The 17,184-nt window shown below is 46.6% G+C and overlaps 7 protein-coding genes across 7 annotated transcripts; 3 read left to right on the forward strand and 4 right to left on the reverse strand.

Annotated features, from left to right (window-relative positions):
- Positions 1–751: 751 nt before the first annotated feature.
- PGRI_004260 (zinc-binding alcohol dehydrogenase family protein) lies at positions 752–1,900 on the forward strand (the record flags this gene model as incomplete). The annotated part of the gene is made up of 2 exons (XM_040788139.1): positions 752–1,308; positions 1,369–1,900. 2 exons carry the CDS (start codon positions 752–754, stop codon positions 1,898–1,900), a joined length of 1,089 nt encoding a protein of 362 aa, XP_040651911.1.
- A 393-nt stretch (positions 1,901–2,293) lies between these two features.
- PGRI_004270 (uncharacterized protein) lies at positions 2,294–2,990 on the reverse strand (the record flags this gene model as incomplete). The annotated part of the gene is made up of 3 exons (XM_040788140.1): positions 2,294–2,785; positions 2,842–2,883; positions 2,937–2,990. The coding sequence occupies 3 exons, from the start codon at positions 2,988–2,990 to the stop codon at positions 2,294–2,296; spliced, it is 588 nt and encodes a 195-aa protein (XP_040651912.1).
- Positions 2,991–3,401: 411 nt separating this feature from the next.
- PGRI_004280 (uncharacterized protein) lies at positions 3,402–4,751 on the reverse strand (the record flags this gene model as incomplete). Its single annotated transcript, XM_040788141.1, has 2 exons — positions 3,402–4,514; positions 4,572–4,751. The coding sequence occupies 2 exons, from the start codon at positions 4,749–4,751 to the stop codon at positions 3,402–3,404; spliced, it is 1,293 nt and encodes a 430-aa protein (XP_040651913.1).
- Positions 4,752–6,657: 1,906 nt separating this feature from the next.
- On the reverse strand, positions 6,658–8,468 carry PGRI_004290 (cytochrome P450; the record flags this gene model as incomplete). The annotated part of the gene is made up of 5 exons (XM_040788142.1): positions 6,658–6,856; positions 6,915–7,078; positions 7,135–7,219; positions 7,290–7,315; positions 7,377–8,468. 5 exons carry the CDS (start codon positions 8,466–8,468, stop codon positions 6,658–6,660), a joined length of 1,566 nt encoding a protein of 521 aa, XP_040651914.1.
- Positions 8,469–10,163: 1,695 nt separating this feature from the next.
- PGRI_004300 (acyl-CoA dehydrogenase) lies at positions 10,164–11,292 on the forward strand (the record flags this gene model as incomplete). The annotated part of the gene is made up of 2 exons (XM_040788143.1): positions 10,164–11,057; positions 11,104–11,292. 2 exons carry the CDS (start codon positions 10,164–10,166, stop codon positions 11,290–11,292), a joined length of 1,083 nt encoding a protein of 360 aa, XP_040651915.1.
- Positions 11,293–12,094: 802 nt separating this feature from the next.
- On the forward strand, positions 12,095–13,890 carry PGRI_004310 (Amino acid permease; the record flags this gene model as incomplete). The annotated part of the gene is made up of 3 exons (XM_040788144.1): positions 12,095–12,299; positions 12,363–12,380; positions 12,440–13,890. 3 exons carry the CDS (start codon positions 12,095–12,097, stop codon positions 13,888–13,890), a joined length of 1,674 nt encoding a protein of 557 aa, XP_040651916.1.
- A 265-nt stretch (positions 13,891–14,155) lies between these two features.
- PGRI_004320 (Major facilitator superfamily domain, general substrate transporter) lies at positions 14,156–15,663 on the reverse strand (the record flags this gene model as incomplete). The annotated part of the gene is made up of 4 exons (XM_040788145.1): positions 14,156–14,944; positions 15,013–15,273; positions 15,326–15,423; positions 15,486–15,663. The coding sequence occupies 4 exons, from the start codon at positions 15,661–15,663 to the stop codon at positions 14,156–14,158; spliced, it is 1,326 nt and encodes a 441-aa protein (XP_040651917.1).
- Positions 15,664–17,184: the final 1,521 nt, after the last annotated feature.

Here is a 17,184-nt window from a genome sequence, read left to right on the forward strand (position 1 = left end):
AATTCAGCACAAGTATACAAAGTGATAGTCCGAATTTTAGGCTTCATTTCTCTTTGATACCTACTACAATATATATAAATAGTGCTATATACTATCTCTAAAACGACATGGTATGTATAGATGGGCGTTCTTTACTGCGGATGCTGGGAAGTATCAAGGCGTAAATTGTGATGCTGTCTAATTTATTCGACTCAGAATATGGTCCTATACTTATGGACTTAATTGTAGAAACCCCTATATTCTAATGGAAACAGATAGAATTGCAAACTCGGAATCCGTCGGTTGACAAAAACTAGATGCAGCCCGAGTTGAAATATGTTCCTGTGATACAACACAATGCACATTGTATGTAGGGAAGAGAGAGATGACAAACTTACCGTGAATATTGCATAAAGTGTTACTATATTTGGCCTTGGAATAATCCCAGATCCATGTAAATTGCTTGCCAAGCTTAGGTACGTACGATTATAAACAAATGTATACGTTTTACTACGGACACTAGGGCCTAGTTATTATCCGGGCTATATCTCGCCAAATGTTTCCGAAGGCAGAGTGGTTGGAACTTTGACTAGACTCGCCGATTCTAAACTCATCAAACAACCTGTCTAGGAAAAGAACTGTCTTTTCTATTCTTGCTGGTGCTTTGGGTACTAACAATGCTTTTCATCTGTATTCGTGCTTTTATATAAATGAGTCTCCCAAGTGTATAAGCAGTTGGAATTCTACTAGCGCTTTTCACTACAATCAAAATATGGCATCTCATGATAACTTGCCCTCCACCCAGACTGGAATCATTCAACATGATGGCGGGGTTCTTCAAATTACCGCTGGTCTTCCTATCCCAAAACTCGGTCCCCACCAAATGTTGGTGAAGACTGCTGCCGTGGCCCTTAACCCTTGTGATTTCAAGATGCCATTGCGGTTCCCGACCCCAGGTCTCTGGGATGGGTGTGACTTCTCAGGTACTGTAGTTGCGATGGGAAGTGACGCTGCTGCACAGGGGCGATTCCGTCTTGGAGACCAGGCTTTTGGTGCCGTTCAAGGGTCAAATATGTCAGAGCCAACTTCCGGGGCCTATTGCGAGTACATTCGAACTGAACCGGACTTCGCTTTTCATGTTCCCAAGGGAATGGATCTGGTCAATGCACCCTCCATCTCTGGGACCGCAATTGCAACACTTGGAGTTGCTCTCTTTTGGTCCCTTCAATTGCCCGGAACACTCCTCACACCAGCATCCAAAGCGGAGGATGTTCTGGTATACGGCGGAGGTAGCACTATAGGCCTACTTGCAATCCAGATGGTCAAGCTGTAAGTATTCAATTCCCTTCCTATGACTTTCAGTATACGTAACTAATTCATCATCCTTAGCTGCGGCCACCGGGTAATCACAACATGCTCCCCTCATAACCGCGACTTGGTGATCTCCTACGGAGCAGACCTTGTATTCGACTACAATTCTCCAACTTGCGCCGAGGACATCCGAGCGGCTACAAAAAACACTTTGCGCTATGTCCTTGACCCATTTGCGGAAGCCAAGACTCTGCGAATGTGCTATGCGGCTATCGGTCGTACTGGAGGAAGGTACTGTGCACTTGAGCAATATCAAGAAAGCCTTTGCTCGCGAAAGACAATCAAGCACGAACTAGTCATGGGAGGTGCCATCTCCGGAAAAGGTGTCGAGTTACCTGAGCCATATGGTATTCCACCGCGACCTGAGATCGGAGTTTGGGCTCGGTCATGGTACTTAGAGCTCCAAGGATTGATTGACAGTGGGAAGCTCAAACCCTGTCCAATTCAAACCATTCCTGGCAAATTTGATGGCATCTTAGAGGGGTTGGATATGCTGCGAAATGGAAAGGTCTCGGGAAAGAAGCTCGTTGTCCCTATGATCACAAAATGAATTTTTGCATTGGTTGAGGGCTCAAAGAATTATAGTCCAACCCCTAAGTATGTGCGAAAATATATATTTTGATTATTCGACCCAATTTTGCTTTGCACACAGGAGACTGCACTTTTGGGTTGTCGTCGTAGTCTAGGTTTGGACTAATAAATATATATATATATGATGCAAGGTTTCTCGCTATCTAGTGTATAGGATTTATTATATGTCCACCCAAGTAGAAAAAGAGCTATCTTATTGGAATCAACACATTATATAGCCGCTTGCTACAAGATTGCCAAAGTAAGAATATGGAGATTCAATTGAGAACGCTGTGGTGGTTGCATGTGGTGCATTTCAAGATTCGGTTTGCATTGAAAACATTGAATTATCAACGTGCACAGTAGGTAGGATCTAATTCGGACCATCATAAACCATCTTAGCGATGACCTTTTTGTCCTCCTTGGTAGTCCTGATGTTTCGAGTGAGATATCTCTTTCCATCAAGCTGTTCAAATCCCCAAATCACTTCCGCATCCCACCCCTTGGACGAATTGAGGGCCAATTCTTGAATGACCGTCTTGGTCAAGCTAGCCATCTCCACAATTTGACGGACTGAGTCTTCCAGTACATCAGATTTGTCGATGAAATTGAGCTTCGTTTGGAGGTCACCGAAGATAGGCAGTGAAAGATCTTGTTTGCTTCCATCGATCAGATAAACCCCTTCACTGTCAAAGCCACCTGGATTGACAGTTTGTGTGATACGAAGACTTGTGACTGATTTTAAGTCGGCCAAAACAGCGCTTTCGTCGCATTTTTCGTCTACGCAGGTGGAAGTAGCCTGGCTGATCTGCAACGAAAGTCGGGCGTGTCGCAAGACCTTTCGGATAACCCAAGGGACACCTTGCTATTATTTTTTTTTAGCAAAACAAAGCCAACGTATAAATTCACCAAGGCTGTTACCAAGACCATAATTTCATCTGGGTCAGTCGACAGCTTTCGATTCTAATCATCGTATTAGCACTTGTGTCAGGGAAACAAAAATGGAGACAGCGTACTAATACCCAGGTTCCAGTAAGGTCAGGAATATCTTTGAAATTGGCTGTATCCATTGTCGAGGGCTCAAGTCTGGCAAATGGGTTGGGGGTACTTCTTTTCTCTTGTCAGATGTATATCTCTCTAATTGTGAGACTAATCATTCCTTTTAAGAGTAGAGCTATAATTCAGCCATTATATGGTTTCTAAATTAAGATCGGACTCGGACTCGGTGTCCGAATATGCAGGGGAAACTTGAGCCCAAGTATCCATTCTTGCGAAGACCAGGCAACCTGTCAATACAATAATAGCCGTTGGTTGAAAAGAGTCGAATGTGACGTGGTTTCGTTTTCGCTCTATGGTAATGAATCGGAGGTGTGTTTCCATTCTTTCTTATTAGTTCACACTTTATTACCCTACACTGCCATGTGCTAAAAGCCAACAAGTAAATCTTTTTGAATAGCGTACAGGACTGTGAAGACCATAAATTAAATAATAACCGGGTCTTTAGCAAGCTGCCCCAAAGACTCCATTATTTCCATCAGAGACATTTCGCAAGGGTCTTGTTCTTGCGCTAGGACAATATCGCGAATCGAGGTTGACCAATCCTTCTGGCGAACAGATTCTGGATCGAATCCTCGATCCTCCTGTGGTTGAGGCGAGCTTGACCGCAATTCAAGGGCCCGGTCAAGCTTCCTCATCATTGTCGAGCTGAAATCAACCAACAATTGAACCTGGGTAATGAGATTTCCATCCAAGTGAAGCTGCCCAAACCGTACTTTCGGCAACAACAGAATTGTGGCTGCATCAACCGGAGGGATTATCAGAAACAGCTGATACAAGCGCATGAAAACAGCTCGATATATGCGCACTAGTGAACAATGTGCCTCCAATATGCCAAGCCACAGTGCTATATCGCAATTTGGGGTGGGAGGTGTGCTTCGATCTGGAGATGTCGTTGCGGTGTGATAGCCGGAATCATGTGGGGATACTGTGGCGATATCTTCATCAAAGCCATTGTCGCCGGTATCTGGAAGAATAAACGAAGAGTCCTCATATCCGGTGTTTTCCGATTCAAATCGTTGTGTAGCGAGTGTGGCATCCGAATTCCCTTCTGTCGTGCCACATGATGATCGAACAATTGCCAAAAGCCAAGATGTGTGATCGAGCAAGCGATATATTGGAAGGTCGAGTGTTTCAATTGACAAATTAGAATTCTCGTAGAAAAGGGAGGAAGATTCAAGGAGCATTGAGCCGGTCTCGAATACCTCCAAATCTTCAACAAGTCCCATTCTCAATCTCAACAGACTCTTGCGGATATCTTGTGTAGAGGAGGTGGATTCTTGGTTTGTTGTCACTGGGGGAGGTTTGATTGCGGTTGTAAGATCTGGCTGATTTACCCACGCAGGATCTGGAAAGTTCTTTATTGCAAAGGGCGATTCGTTATCGTCGTAGTTGACATGCCTATTTGGAAAGGGCTGGAGATTTCCCATATCAGTGGCTTGCCTGGAGCCTGGTGGAGCATCACTGGGGAACACGGATGGAAAACAAGAATTTGCCTCGCAAGGGTATAGTTGATCTGATGGAATCCAATCGGGAGGCTATAGTGGTGATAATTAGTAGCTGAGCGGTGCATTTCCCCGTCAGTTCCAACATACCAAGTTATATGCATCGGTTGACCAGTTTGATTGATGATAATTCCATTGTTCAACAGGACCCATGATGTTTCCGAAGTCTAGGGGCATATTAAATCCAATATCCCCCGAGGATGGAAAAAAGTTGCCTTCAGCGAAAACCGGCATTGACGCTACCCCTGCCCAGTAGTTGTGCTCTTTCATATTGTGTCTTCCAGGGAGTACAGTCGGCGAGTGCAATGACTTCTTCACTCTGGGAGCGGATGACTTGTGAAGAATAGACATCGATTCATGCCTTTGATTGAATCCTTGACTCTCACGGTCTTGTCGTGCAACTTGATCATGACCATGGTTTGAAGGCAATATGGCTGGCGCAGGTTGGTTCATACTTGTGATACATACTTCCTGAGCCTTAAGGCATCGCTCACAAGACATGCCATTCATATGATCGCGCTCGCACCGCAGTTTCTGCCCGCGACAACGATCACAGGCAGACCGGCGAGAGTGTCGATAGTTGAGGGTTGGATGCATTGTAATGATCACAAGAGAAACAAGAAAAAATACTTCCTCTGACTGCTCACAATTGCAAAGACAGATTATCGAAGAGAAGCTACCAAGGGCAAATATGTACTTTGTTCTCATACTGAAACTGAATGCAATAAAGGAACCTATCAATTGGTTCGAACCATTCTCATGAGCACATCTAAACAGACTTCAGGCTCGAGGAAACATAGTTCTATTCGAAATCAGAGCCAGGGAAAAGACTAGGAAAGCGCGTGGTTTGGTATCACCACGCCTGTATACCTCTCCCTTGGAACATCATCCACAACATTCCTGGATATCTCTCTACATGGTGATTCGTTGGATACCCTCAGTTTTGCATCTTCAATGCTCAGGTCTGACAAATTCTAAGGTCATAGCAACCTACCCCTTTCACAACATGTGTATAGACATGCGGACATGCGGACATGCAGACAGAAGTTTGAGGGTATTTCCATCACATCCATGAACTAAAGGCCGAGCGCCAGACTCCTGGTACAAGGTGCATCAGGATTCATGGAAGAGGTTACACCATGCTCGAATGGGAGCAATGTATGAGAGAGCATGTCTGCTGTGATACAAAGGAGGTGAATAGTGTCTCACATAGATGTATCTGAAACGTGAGGTCCATTTCATAGTGAATGACCCAGAGTTGAGACGCTTACTGTCCATCGGCCTGCATCGAAGTCTGGAAGAAATCATGATTAGCGGCTTTTGATATTGGATAAAAAATAATACGAAATCAAGTTTCAGGGACACCGGTCATGCCCGGTTGGTCGGAGATATTTACCATGTAGACCCTACGTTGTAGGCAGTGGAGGCGGGCTCAACGCCACAAAGGCCAACTTATGCCTAACGATTGTCAATAATCTGCAATAGACTACCATGAAACTTCCAACTAATACCCAATAGGGCGTAGATCGCTCTGATTTGGAAGATCGCAGATCATGTTAAGCCCGAGGCCAGAAGTTCGGAGAATTAAATCCACCCCAGGGCCCAGCTGAGATTGTTCCGGCTTGTCGGTTCTGGGCCCATGATGTTTTCTTTTCTTTTCCCCTGCTGGATTTCGTATTTTGCCTCCATATCCCGAAATCTACCGATTACGGAGTATTCTGTTACCAACCGTCGAGGGGCAGAGAATGCAAAGTAAGGGGTTGAAAGCCTGACCACGCGCCCCTGGCCAGAGCGCGGCTGGCTTTGGAACATTGGAAATATCTATCGACCATAGGGGAGCAAATAACATGCTATGTATAACTCAAGCATAGGAGTATCCACTAGGCTTTCTCATGTTTCTCGAGTATAGCCCCCACACGCGTTACGTTTGAGGTCAAAGGGCTGATGATATGCATGGGTTATATTGTGCCTGACAACTGCTTATATCCCTGATTTGCGCCTAATTTATCCGCACGACCAGCCCAACATGAGGAAGATCCGTTGGAAGGTTTTGGAATCTTGGCGTAACTTCTGTAGTTGCAATGAAGCAGCCTTCAGTATCTCCTAGCCAATTCACTTTTTCTTGGAGCTGTTGTAGAATGGGACAAGGATTCAAGAGAACAAAGCCATAGAGCCTTTATAGTGACTTGTCACTCTGCCCAGTATGTCCATTTCGATCATGTACCATAACCCGAACGCTCTGACTTTCCTTTCGCGGGTGACCAACAAACATGTCGCGTACGATTCGAACGTCGTCTACTGTAGTCTCGTAGAGCTCCAAATCGAACTCCCGGAAAATGGTGGCGATTCCTAAAAGAATCACCGCCCGCGCGAGACTGGTCAACTGATGTTAGTACACGATTGAAATAGAATCTCGAGAGATTGACCACATACGGGATGCCAATGCACTGCCTTGATCCCTTGCTAAAAGCAACTAGATACTTCTCGAGAGCTTTCCTCTGCGCTGGGTCCATCCATCGCTCTGGGATGAAGCTTTGCGAGTCTGGGAAGATATCCTCATTGTGGTGCATAAATAGGCTGGTCATTCCCACATGTGTCTGGTGCATATCGTCAACATCGGGAAACCACAAAAGAGGAGATAAAGATATCTTACACCAGGAGGAATTACCCAGTCCTTGTAAGTCATAGCTTGATCTGGGGAGCTGCGTTGAAGCCTTGATGATACGGCGTTTGTGATTCTGTATAGAGGTTAAATAAACAGATAGTAAAGTAGGGCTAGATGAACTAGAAGACAGAAGCTCTACATACCTTAGACCCTCCAGCATAACGGATGTCTACTATATTGTTAGATCTTTGGCATTTAATAAGCCCGACATTGGGAATGGAGAAGCTTACCAGGTACGGCATTGCCTCGTACTCTACCAAAGTTGCTGTTCGATCGGGATCGAGTCGGTTGAGCTCGTCACGTAGCTTTTGTAGCTTGTCGGGGTTATCAAGTAGATGGAAGGTGAGTGTCGTCAAATTCTTCGCAGTTGTTTCGCCTCCAGCTGAGATGACAGTGAAAACCTCTTGACTGAGGCGGCCAGCGGCCTTCTCCTCTGGGGGAAGTTTGCTATCGAGCAGCGCATGAAACAATGTACCTTTCGGCACGGTAGCCTTCTCATCTGTCGGGTTCCCGCCAGCAGCCTGACTATCAATGACCAAATTCGCTAGCCGCAAACTTTCGATTCTCTGATCAATTACTGGGCCGACGTGAGGATTGAGAATCAAAACTAGCCACCGTGGAAGCAGCTCAAACAAGGCAAAGACCCAGCGAAACTGTTTGAGTTGCATTCCAACTTCAACAATCGCCCCAATTGTTTTCGACCACTGCGGTGTGAATTCCGGGTCATCCAAATAATGGAACGATTGACCCATAGTATACTCTACAACCACGTCCGTTGTGTAGGCATTGAACGCATGATAAACATGCAGCGGTGTATTTCTCTCCTTCCAGTCTCCCATTCCTTTGCATAGCTTGTCGACCATTTTCCGGATCACAGGCTCCAATTGTCGAATCCGCTGCTGAGAAAAGAATGGGTTCATAGGTTGTCGGCGTATCCGATGACGGTGGTGATCGACTGTCCCGAAAGCAGATGCCGGTGCCCCAAACATCCCAGTCAAAAGTATCGATTTGTTCATGGGTTTGTCTCGAGAGTATAAGATTTCATAGTAATCTGGATCGTCGATGTGTAATTCAAATGGACTAATTCTCACAATCGGGCCGTATTTGCGATGCATCTCAGCGATTCGAAAGGTGTACTGGCCTCCGAGGAAGGAATCGTAATAGAACTCGTACCACATTGTCAGAGCGGCCAACTTTGGTCCAGGGAAAGGAGCGAGTGGTGAAAGCCATAGCCGATATGCTGCCAATGACACTGTATAGATCACTCCAGCCACGGCGATGGCCACAATGGGCTGTGCGGTAATAGCTTTCCACAGTTCCATGGTGCGTATATTTGGGGAGAGAAGAGAAACCCGTTGTAGACGGGGAAAGATGCAAATAAAGCCAATGTTCTAGTACACGGTCGGCGGACCTTTTGCACCTTCTCACATTGTCGCCCCACACCTGTCAACAAGCACATGTGCCACAAGGCCAAATGATTACCAAACGGTGGTTGGAATCCATACTGTCGGTACCACCCCGTGTCGTTCATGGGTGGACGGGAAAGAACCAAGGAAGAAGATATGGGGCGTCATGCAGTAGTAATCTTTTGCAACCTATCGCGGCACTTCCGTGGCGACACAGATAGCCGATCATAAGGCCACTAGCTGGGCCGTGTGTCTAGCCAACTTTTCCAGAGTTCAGGATCATCCCTTTCGGTCCTTAGAAGTGGTTCAGATTGATGACTTCCAAGCCTCGTTTAGGGGCACGGGGCCTCGGTGGAACCGTCACGGATCCGCGCTCTCCCATCCCCGAGAGACAATGCGTTGACGCTAGTTCCAGCCGAAGAATGAGATGGTACGACACTAATGACGATGAGATATACTGATGGAAGGGTGGTTTTTTCGCTTCTTTTCCCCATTATTCCTCTTATGTTCGAAAGGTGAGGTGACAGAGACATCGGTTCTGATGAAGTTAGGATCCCAATTAGGAATAGCGGAACTGTCAGAAAAAGGAAAACCCACAGACAACGCCATTGTTCTCAAAGGTCATCAAACACGAAACCTTCACAAGATATGATATCATTGACGCTTACCAAAAATGCGAAAATGCGGGCATCTGTCAACTGAGGCTAACGAGATATATCATATGCCCACACGCTATGCCAGAACCCCGATGACAATTTTCTCTGATACTTAGCTCAATCGCAGGAAGTGTGAGCCGTGTAAACAAGAAATCCAAGAGCATGGCATAACCCCCCAAATGTGTGTGACGGTAAAATAGGGGTTTCACGCGTAGCCATTTATCTCATATTACTCCGTACACCGATTTGCGCAAAGTAGATTTGTCCCTAGCACATCGTATTTCAAGATGCAACCAGTTTTGGGTTTGCTAGTTCTCACTCTTGACTCGTGTAGGGTGGGGAGGCGCTGGAAATTAGTCCCGTCCCTTCGGCAGTTCCTTAGCTCCCGTGCTTCCGTGCTAGGATTGTCAAACACTTTTAGGGGGTTTCTTTTTCCCCAGGTTGTTTGTATTTGCAAAATAGGGACTGTGGTAAATCCTAACGCACACATTCTCGGGTACTCCATTATGATATGCGTGGTGACCGAGGTCCGAATGCGGGGAAAGTATATAGTTCCTATATCTTACCGGGGCCGTGTACATATGCGCATAGTTAGCCTGCACAGCCTATCATTATTGGCAAACATCATGAATTTTGACTTGCCAGCAGATCTCCAAGCTCATCTAGAATCTATAGATTCTTTTATTCATTCAACTATTCTCCCGTTGCAACATTCCGACGACAATAACCGCTTCTTCGATCACCGCCGTGAATATGCACGCACTGACTGGGAAAACCATGGGAATCCACGAAGAGAATGGGAAGAGTTATTAGGTCGGTTGAATGAAATTTAGAAATGAGCGTGGCTGATAGATCGGCAGGTAAGGCGCGTACTCTAGCTGATTCCTCGGGGTTTTACCGATTCGCCCTCCCTCGGGTCTATGGGGGACAGTCACATCCAGACACAAATCTATGGATGTCCGCCATTCGTTATCACTTAGCCTCGAGTCCTGTGTACGGAGGTGGTTTAGGGCTGGCCAATGATCTACAAAATGAGCATAGTATTGTGGGAAATTTCCCGGATGTGCTGATGCTCCACCACTTTGGCGATGAACAACAAAGAGAAACCTTGATTCCTGCACGTCTGCGAGGAGAGTTCCGAACAACATTCGGCCTTACTGAGCCCGATCACGGAAGTGATGCAACATTCATGTCTACTACCGCGCATCAAATTCGGGGAGGGTTCGAAATCACAGGGGCAAAGAAGTGGCAGACAGGGGCGCATCACTGTACCCACTTTCTCATCTTTGCGCGAACTTCTGGCCAAGCAGGATCAGCACAAGGCATCACTGCCTTCTTGGTTCCTCGTGACACAGAAGGGGTTCGCATCGTTAGTTATGAGTGGACATTGAACATGCCCACCGACCATGCAACGGTGGAGCTGAATAGTGTATGGGTTCCTAGATCGGCGGTTTTGGGATCGGTCGATCGGGGACTAGCCATCGCCCAAACATTTGTGCACGAGAATAGAATTCGTCAAGCAGCCAGCTCCTGTGGGGCCGCGCGATACTGCCTGGACCGAAGCATCGAGCGCGCACGGGCACGGAAGATATGGGGAGAAGGGAAATCTTTGGCTAATAATCAGGCTATTCAGTTTCCGGTAGTTGAGCTGATGACACAGGTGGAGATGTTGCGACTGTTTATCTTAAAGACAAGCTGGGAGATGGATCGTATTGTGGCGGAGTGTCAGTCGTCCGAAACCCAGTGGCCGCCTTGGGTTGAAATTGAGCGTCGTCTTTCCGATCAGGTGGCCATGTGTAACTTCTGGGCAAATCGCTTATGCTGTCAAGCTGCCGACCGAGCAATTCAGGTATGTCCACACCCGACACATTGTTGAGACATGTCTGATCGATCAGATTCACGGAGGTGATGGGTACTCTCGTCATTATCCTTTCGAGCACATATATCGTCATTTCCGTCGGTATCGGATAACGGAAGGTGCAGAGGAGATTCAGATGCGCAAGATTGGGGCATACATATTTGGATTTGCTGGCCCAAAGAAAAAGGACATGGAATATGCCGAGAGGTCCAAGGCTAAGATTTGATCTGGCCCCTAACCAAGTTGAGGTTGGGACCAGGCCATTTTGACAGAAGTACGGCCAAAACCCATCAACATCTTACTTAGGTCACCGGAAGTAAAGTACGTAGTACTAGGTATAAGACATTGTAGTTTCAGAACAGATTTCATGTATACAAACTTTTCCGTAAACATGAATGTCAACCCGCTCGAACTTCGCTCGAAGTTGGGAGTTTGGAGTGAGGCCTTGTGGCCTTATGTCTCAGGCATCATACTTTTGTCAGCATTGGCCTCGTTGCCTGATTCCTAGCGCCGTCAATTTTCAACTTCTGCCGAGATTTCCCCGTGATGAAATTGCACTACTCCGTACTCCGTACATTGAATTGCTTCACCACCGAAGCTTTTCGAAAATATCTATGATATACACCTATATATCATAGTTATCGAAGAGATATACTCGGCGCATATGTAGTTCTTACACATATATCGTCGAGTGTTCAATCGAAGGTTTTCGATGTGGACTTTACCCTAAGTCACTCTCAGATATTTGTACCTATATTTTGTAGTGTTTTACTAGTTATTATTTGTCTTTGATGCTCATCAGTACTTCCATTATAGGTACCACGCGTCATCCGGGCACTTACCTAAAACAATTAAGATTTTTCCAAATTTACTCCACCCATGGATCTGTTCTCGGAGCCTCACCGAGCCCGTTCAAGCTCTGCAGAAAATTCTCTGACAAGGCGAGACAATCTTGACATCGATAAATGTTGTGATAACCTCATCTTATAAAAATAACGTTTGAATCGGATACACTCCGTGGCCCTGCCATGTCCGACATCGTCACCAACGATGCCCCCGCGGCACACGATGATACCAAAACTTCTGCAACTGCAGTCTCTGCAGAGGCGGATACTGATAATGCCTTCAAAGACACTAAGAAGTCTGATGCGGAGCAAAATCACTCCACGAACCCCAATCCTGGGGAACTGAAGCGGAAGCTGAAAAGTAGACATCTACAGATGATTGCAATCGGTAGGCCTTCGCTTTGTTTAATCAAAACAAGCTACAGAAGATGCTAACTTACGTCGGTCATAGGTGGAACTATCGGCACAGGTATACTATCCTACTCTCAGGCCTTCGATTAAATGAATACCGAAATCTAACCTCTACAGGACTCTTTATCTCCAGTGGTACTGCTATCGCAACATCCGGTCCAGCGGGCGCGTTGATCGCCTATATCTTTGTCGGCTCCATCGTCTATTCTGTTATGAGCTCATTGGGCGAAGTTGCAACCTATATCCCAATCTCCGGTGCCTTCACATCCTATGCAGCCCGCCTAATCGACCCAAGCCTGGGATTTTCCATGGGTTGGATCTATTGGTTCAATTGGGCCTCCACGTTTGCCGTCGAACTAACCGCTACCGGTACAATCATCCAATATTGGGATCCTAGTCTGAACATTGCCATTTTCATCGGAGTCTTCTGGGTATTCATCACGGCCATGAACTTCCTCCCCGTCAACTTCTACGGTGAGGTGGAGTTCTGGTTCTCAACTATCAAAGTGGCGACTGTCATCGGCTTCATCATTTTTGCGATCTGCATCGATGTCGGAGTTGGAGAGCAGGGATATATAGGCTTCCGCTACTGGGACAAGCCGGGAGCCTTTGCCTCGTATAGCCCCGACTTACCGGAAGCGATTGGCAAGTTTGTTGGCTTCTGGGCAGTTCTTATCCAAGCTGGGTTCTCCTACCAAGGTACAGAGCTTGTTGGTGTCGCCGCTGGAGAGACCGAAAATCCCCAAAAGACAGTCCCCTCGGCTATCCGCAAGACGTTTGTTCGAATTCTCTTCTTCTTCGTTTTGACCATCTTCTTCATTGGACTTGTGGTCCCCTACACCAACAACCGTCTCACCACTGCGACAACCAACGCATCATCCTCGCCCATGGTTATCGCGGCCGATTTGGCAGGAGTGAAGGTTCTTCCAAGCTTGATCAATGCTGTGCTCTTGTCTGTGGTCTTGTCAGCAGCAAACTCCAATGTGTACAGTGGCAGTCGAGTCCTCACTGGATTGGCACATGAAGGATTTGCTCCCGCCTGTTTCGGTTGGGTCACCAAGCACGGTGTTCCATATATCAGTGTGACATTCACCGCTCTGTTTGGTTTGTTGGGTTTCATGAACGTTTCGAATGACGCTGGGCAAGTCTTCACTTGGCTTGTCAATCTCTCTAGTGTGGCTGGATTCATCACTTGGGCCTCAATCAACGCGTGTCATATTGCATTTATGCGCGTATTGGCAAACCGTGGGATCTCTCGCGATACCCTGCCATATAAGGCAATTTTGCAACCATATCTCGCTTGGTATGGTCTCTTCTTCAACATCCTCATCGCCCTCACCCAGGGCTTCACTTCTTTCATCCCGCATTTCCAAGTCACCGACTTCTTCATCGCCTACATCTGTCCCATCGTTTTCGTTGTGCTCTATGTCGGCCACAAGATCATTTTCCGTCCGTCATTTATCAGTGTAGCCGAAGCTGATATTGACACCGGTCGCTTGAACTACCAAAAGGAAGTTGAGCCCCCCAAGGCATGGTACTGGAGGGTCTGGGGATGGGTAGCCAAGTAAATGTACTCCATGTACATTTATCAATCTTGGATCACTTGTATTTTATATTTCTTCACCGCGAAGCATCTGCGTCATGTTATTTGCAGTACCATATATAGCATCATTTTTCAGATATCAATAAGTCATTGTCACAATCATATATCTACCACCCGTTATACTCTCATAGAACTCATTTAAGATGATACCTCGACGCAGATTTTATGAAATAACCCTAGTCACAACACGATCAGTGCGTGGGACATGGCTGTATGTTGCCAGAGTTTTTTTATATCCAGTTAAGGTGCCGGGCAACCACAGAGAGGCCGCCGATCAATGCAGTTGCGCCAGTGCAGACAACGAGTGTCCCGTAGCCTGTTCCATATGCACCGATCGCGTGTCCTTTCCAAGTATCTCCCTTGAGCAGAGCCTCGCTGAGAGGTCCACTTGCCACATTTCCGATTCCACGTCCCGTTTCCATGAATGGGAAGATGACAGTCGCGTCTGCTAATGGATTGGCTTTCTGCACTTCGTTGGAGACCCCCGCCCATGTGGAGGAGAACCCCCCTGCGAGGAGACCATAGGCAATACAAAAGACATATAAAGGGGGGATACTGTCGGCGAAACCCCAGATAAAGAAGACCGAGAGAACGGTACCCACAGTCGACATGAGAATGCAGGTAGTGACGTGATATCGATCGGAAAGGAATCCCATGATGACAGAGCCGAACACAGCAAATAGGTTGACGAGGATTACAGTGAGAGACGCCATGTAGTCACCAGCGCCTAGACTGCGGGCGTATGTTGGAAGGTAGATTGTCGGCAGGAAGAAACCGATTGCTTCAAGAGTGTTGCCGAGTTGGTAAATGATGAAGACTTTGTTGTACAAGAAATGAAAATTCAGACGGTGGTACGCGATTGCTGTCGTATGCAGTCTCGGTCGATGAAAGTAGAGGAATGGCACAGCAAGGATGAACAATGTCACGGACGATATCTGCAGCGTAGCTTCAATCCCATACTGGTTCAAAAGCCACTGGATGGCGAGTGGGAAGACTATGCCGGAGACACCAGACCCGGCCTAACGATATATCAGTTCGACTTGCCATAAGAAGGGGCTAAGGGTGCAAGTTATTGTTCGCAACTCACCCAGACAATACCAAATGCAAGACCTCTTCGTTTATCAAACCACTCCGACATGAATAGGATGGTGGGAGTATAGGCAAAACAGCCACCAATTCCAAAGCCGATTCCTTGCGACAAAATAAGATGCGTCACGTTGGTAGAAAATGAACTCAGTGCCAAAGACAAACACATGATAAGAACTCCTATGGTTGACACCCAGCGAGCAATCCAAGGCACCAAAATCATCAAAACGATTGCCAAAGGAGCAATCAGGTAAGCTATACCCTAGGTGTTCAGTCAGCGAGAGAAGGGAGACTTAAGTATATGAACAACTAACCATTGCACAGGTACCAATAACTGCGATGTTTCCAGATCCTTTGAATGGCTCGTGTGTGCTATAGTAGTCTTGAAATATACCGAAGGCGAATGCATAACCTGCTCGCGTGTTAGTTTCAGCATCAATGTATCTTCAACCAAAAGAAACGATGATCACGAACCCCAAACTAGAGCTTCGAGCATTGCAGAAGCCATAAGGAACAGCCATGCTTGAAGACCCCCATCTACTGGCGGCAGCTTCTCTTCGTCTTGAATGATTCGGTCGTCGGACTGTTGATCGAAAGGTATGATGGATGTACTCCGGCTGGTGAAGCTGGGAGTATACTCCTTAGCCTCCATGATGCAAAATATCACGACTCTGTGATCAAGGGCGGGTAGGGATCTAGAGGCACAAGTTGTTTACGTGCGAAAGCCACGGGGGAAACCCTCCTTTGAAAAGGGTTTATATTCAACGCGACTATTTGAACAGAAAGGCAGGATCGGCGTGGGAAAAGCAAATAAGCTAATGGAAGCGCTAGCTGCATGACGAAATAAATCTCCCTGACAAGGATCCTTCCAATCAGCATGCCAGGAAGGTAGCTCAAAAGCACATACCTGGAATCCAGGTAGACTGGGGTCTCAGCAATGTGATGGTGACCCCCTAGATGTACTGATATGGTCAGTTTGACAAGTCACGCGTCTAAGCTGCTTGTACTCTGGGGCTTCCTCGGCTTCCTAGGTCTTCTCGTGATGCTAATGGACAATCCTTCGTTGAAGAATGTCTTCTATATCATAATTGACTGCTTGCCGAGGTATTAGGCACGGTGTTGCAATTTGCTGCAATTCGTGGCTGCGGCGATCAGATGCAGGATCTGCTCTAGAAATAGCATGAGAGAAATGGCAAAAGTTCCCTCGACACTTGGCTCACTGTGTGCGTGCACGAAGCGCCCCTCTCATCGGATCAAATGGGAAATGGAATGTTGATCGGGATCACTGCATAGCAGGGCTGGTGGGCTCGGAGAATTCCATGTTGATAAAGGTATCGAGCCCGCTGTCATTGGCAGAGATAAGAAACAAAGGAAAATTGCTTTTTCCCTGTTTGACAAAGCTTCGTGGCTGGGAGTTCCAATCGGTATAGATTCACCTGCCGATAAACGATGTCATGTACAGACCCAATTTTGGACTCATTGCAGGCGTTAAGCTTGTTGGATACTACCACATAGAATGAATATTAGAATCACATGTTTTGATCAAGAGATCTCTAGCAATGAGACGACTGACACCATACAACCTTATAACTTTCAGAAGCAGCCGCGGGGAGGTTGGTCAACATTCCAGCCAACGGAGCTAACGTAAGTTTATCCATCGAGCCAGGCGGCGTTATCTCCCGGTATTATTATGCATTGGAGATTTCATTCATATCGTAGTCGAGGACATTTATGTCCATCAATTCTTCACAAACCGGACCTTCATCATCGCCTGCGGTTACGGCCAGTCCAATATTAGTTATAGCCTGCCCCTGGACTGGCGAGTTACACACTAGGCCAAAAATACCACTATATCTGAGCATTATGCTCAGAGATTCCAGGCTCCGATATATATATAGTGCATGACGTGACAATATTGTGCTGATTCGGGAAAACGACTAGAACTTGTTTGTCGGCCGGAATTACCCTTATTCCGTCTACTCTTTTAGTAATTCACTTCTTGCTTACGGAGTACAAGAACCACCTAACTAGCGAGCGCTTCACACTCTTTGCAATACACACTCATTTTACTTTTTGCTCTAGTACTGCGTACAGTAAGCACTAGTATCAAGTCATCTTTAGTGCACCTTCGTTCAACACATAATCTTCCACATCGCATATCTGATTGCCCGGC

The sequence above is a fragment of the Penicillium griseofulvum genome, assembly GCF_001561935.1.
Source record: "Penicillium griseofulvum strain PG3 chromosome Unknown contig_79, whole genome shotgun sequence".
NCBI lineage: Eukaryota > Fungi > Ascomycota > Eurotiomycetes > Eurotiales > Aspergillaceae > Penicillium > Penicillium griseofulvum.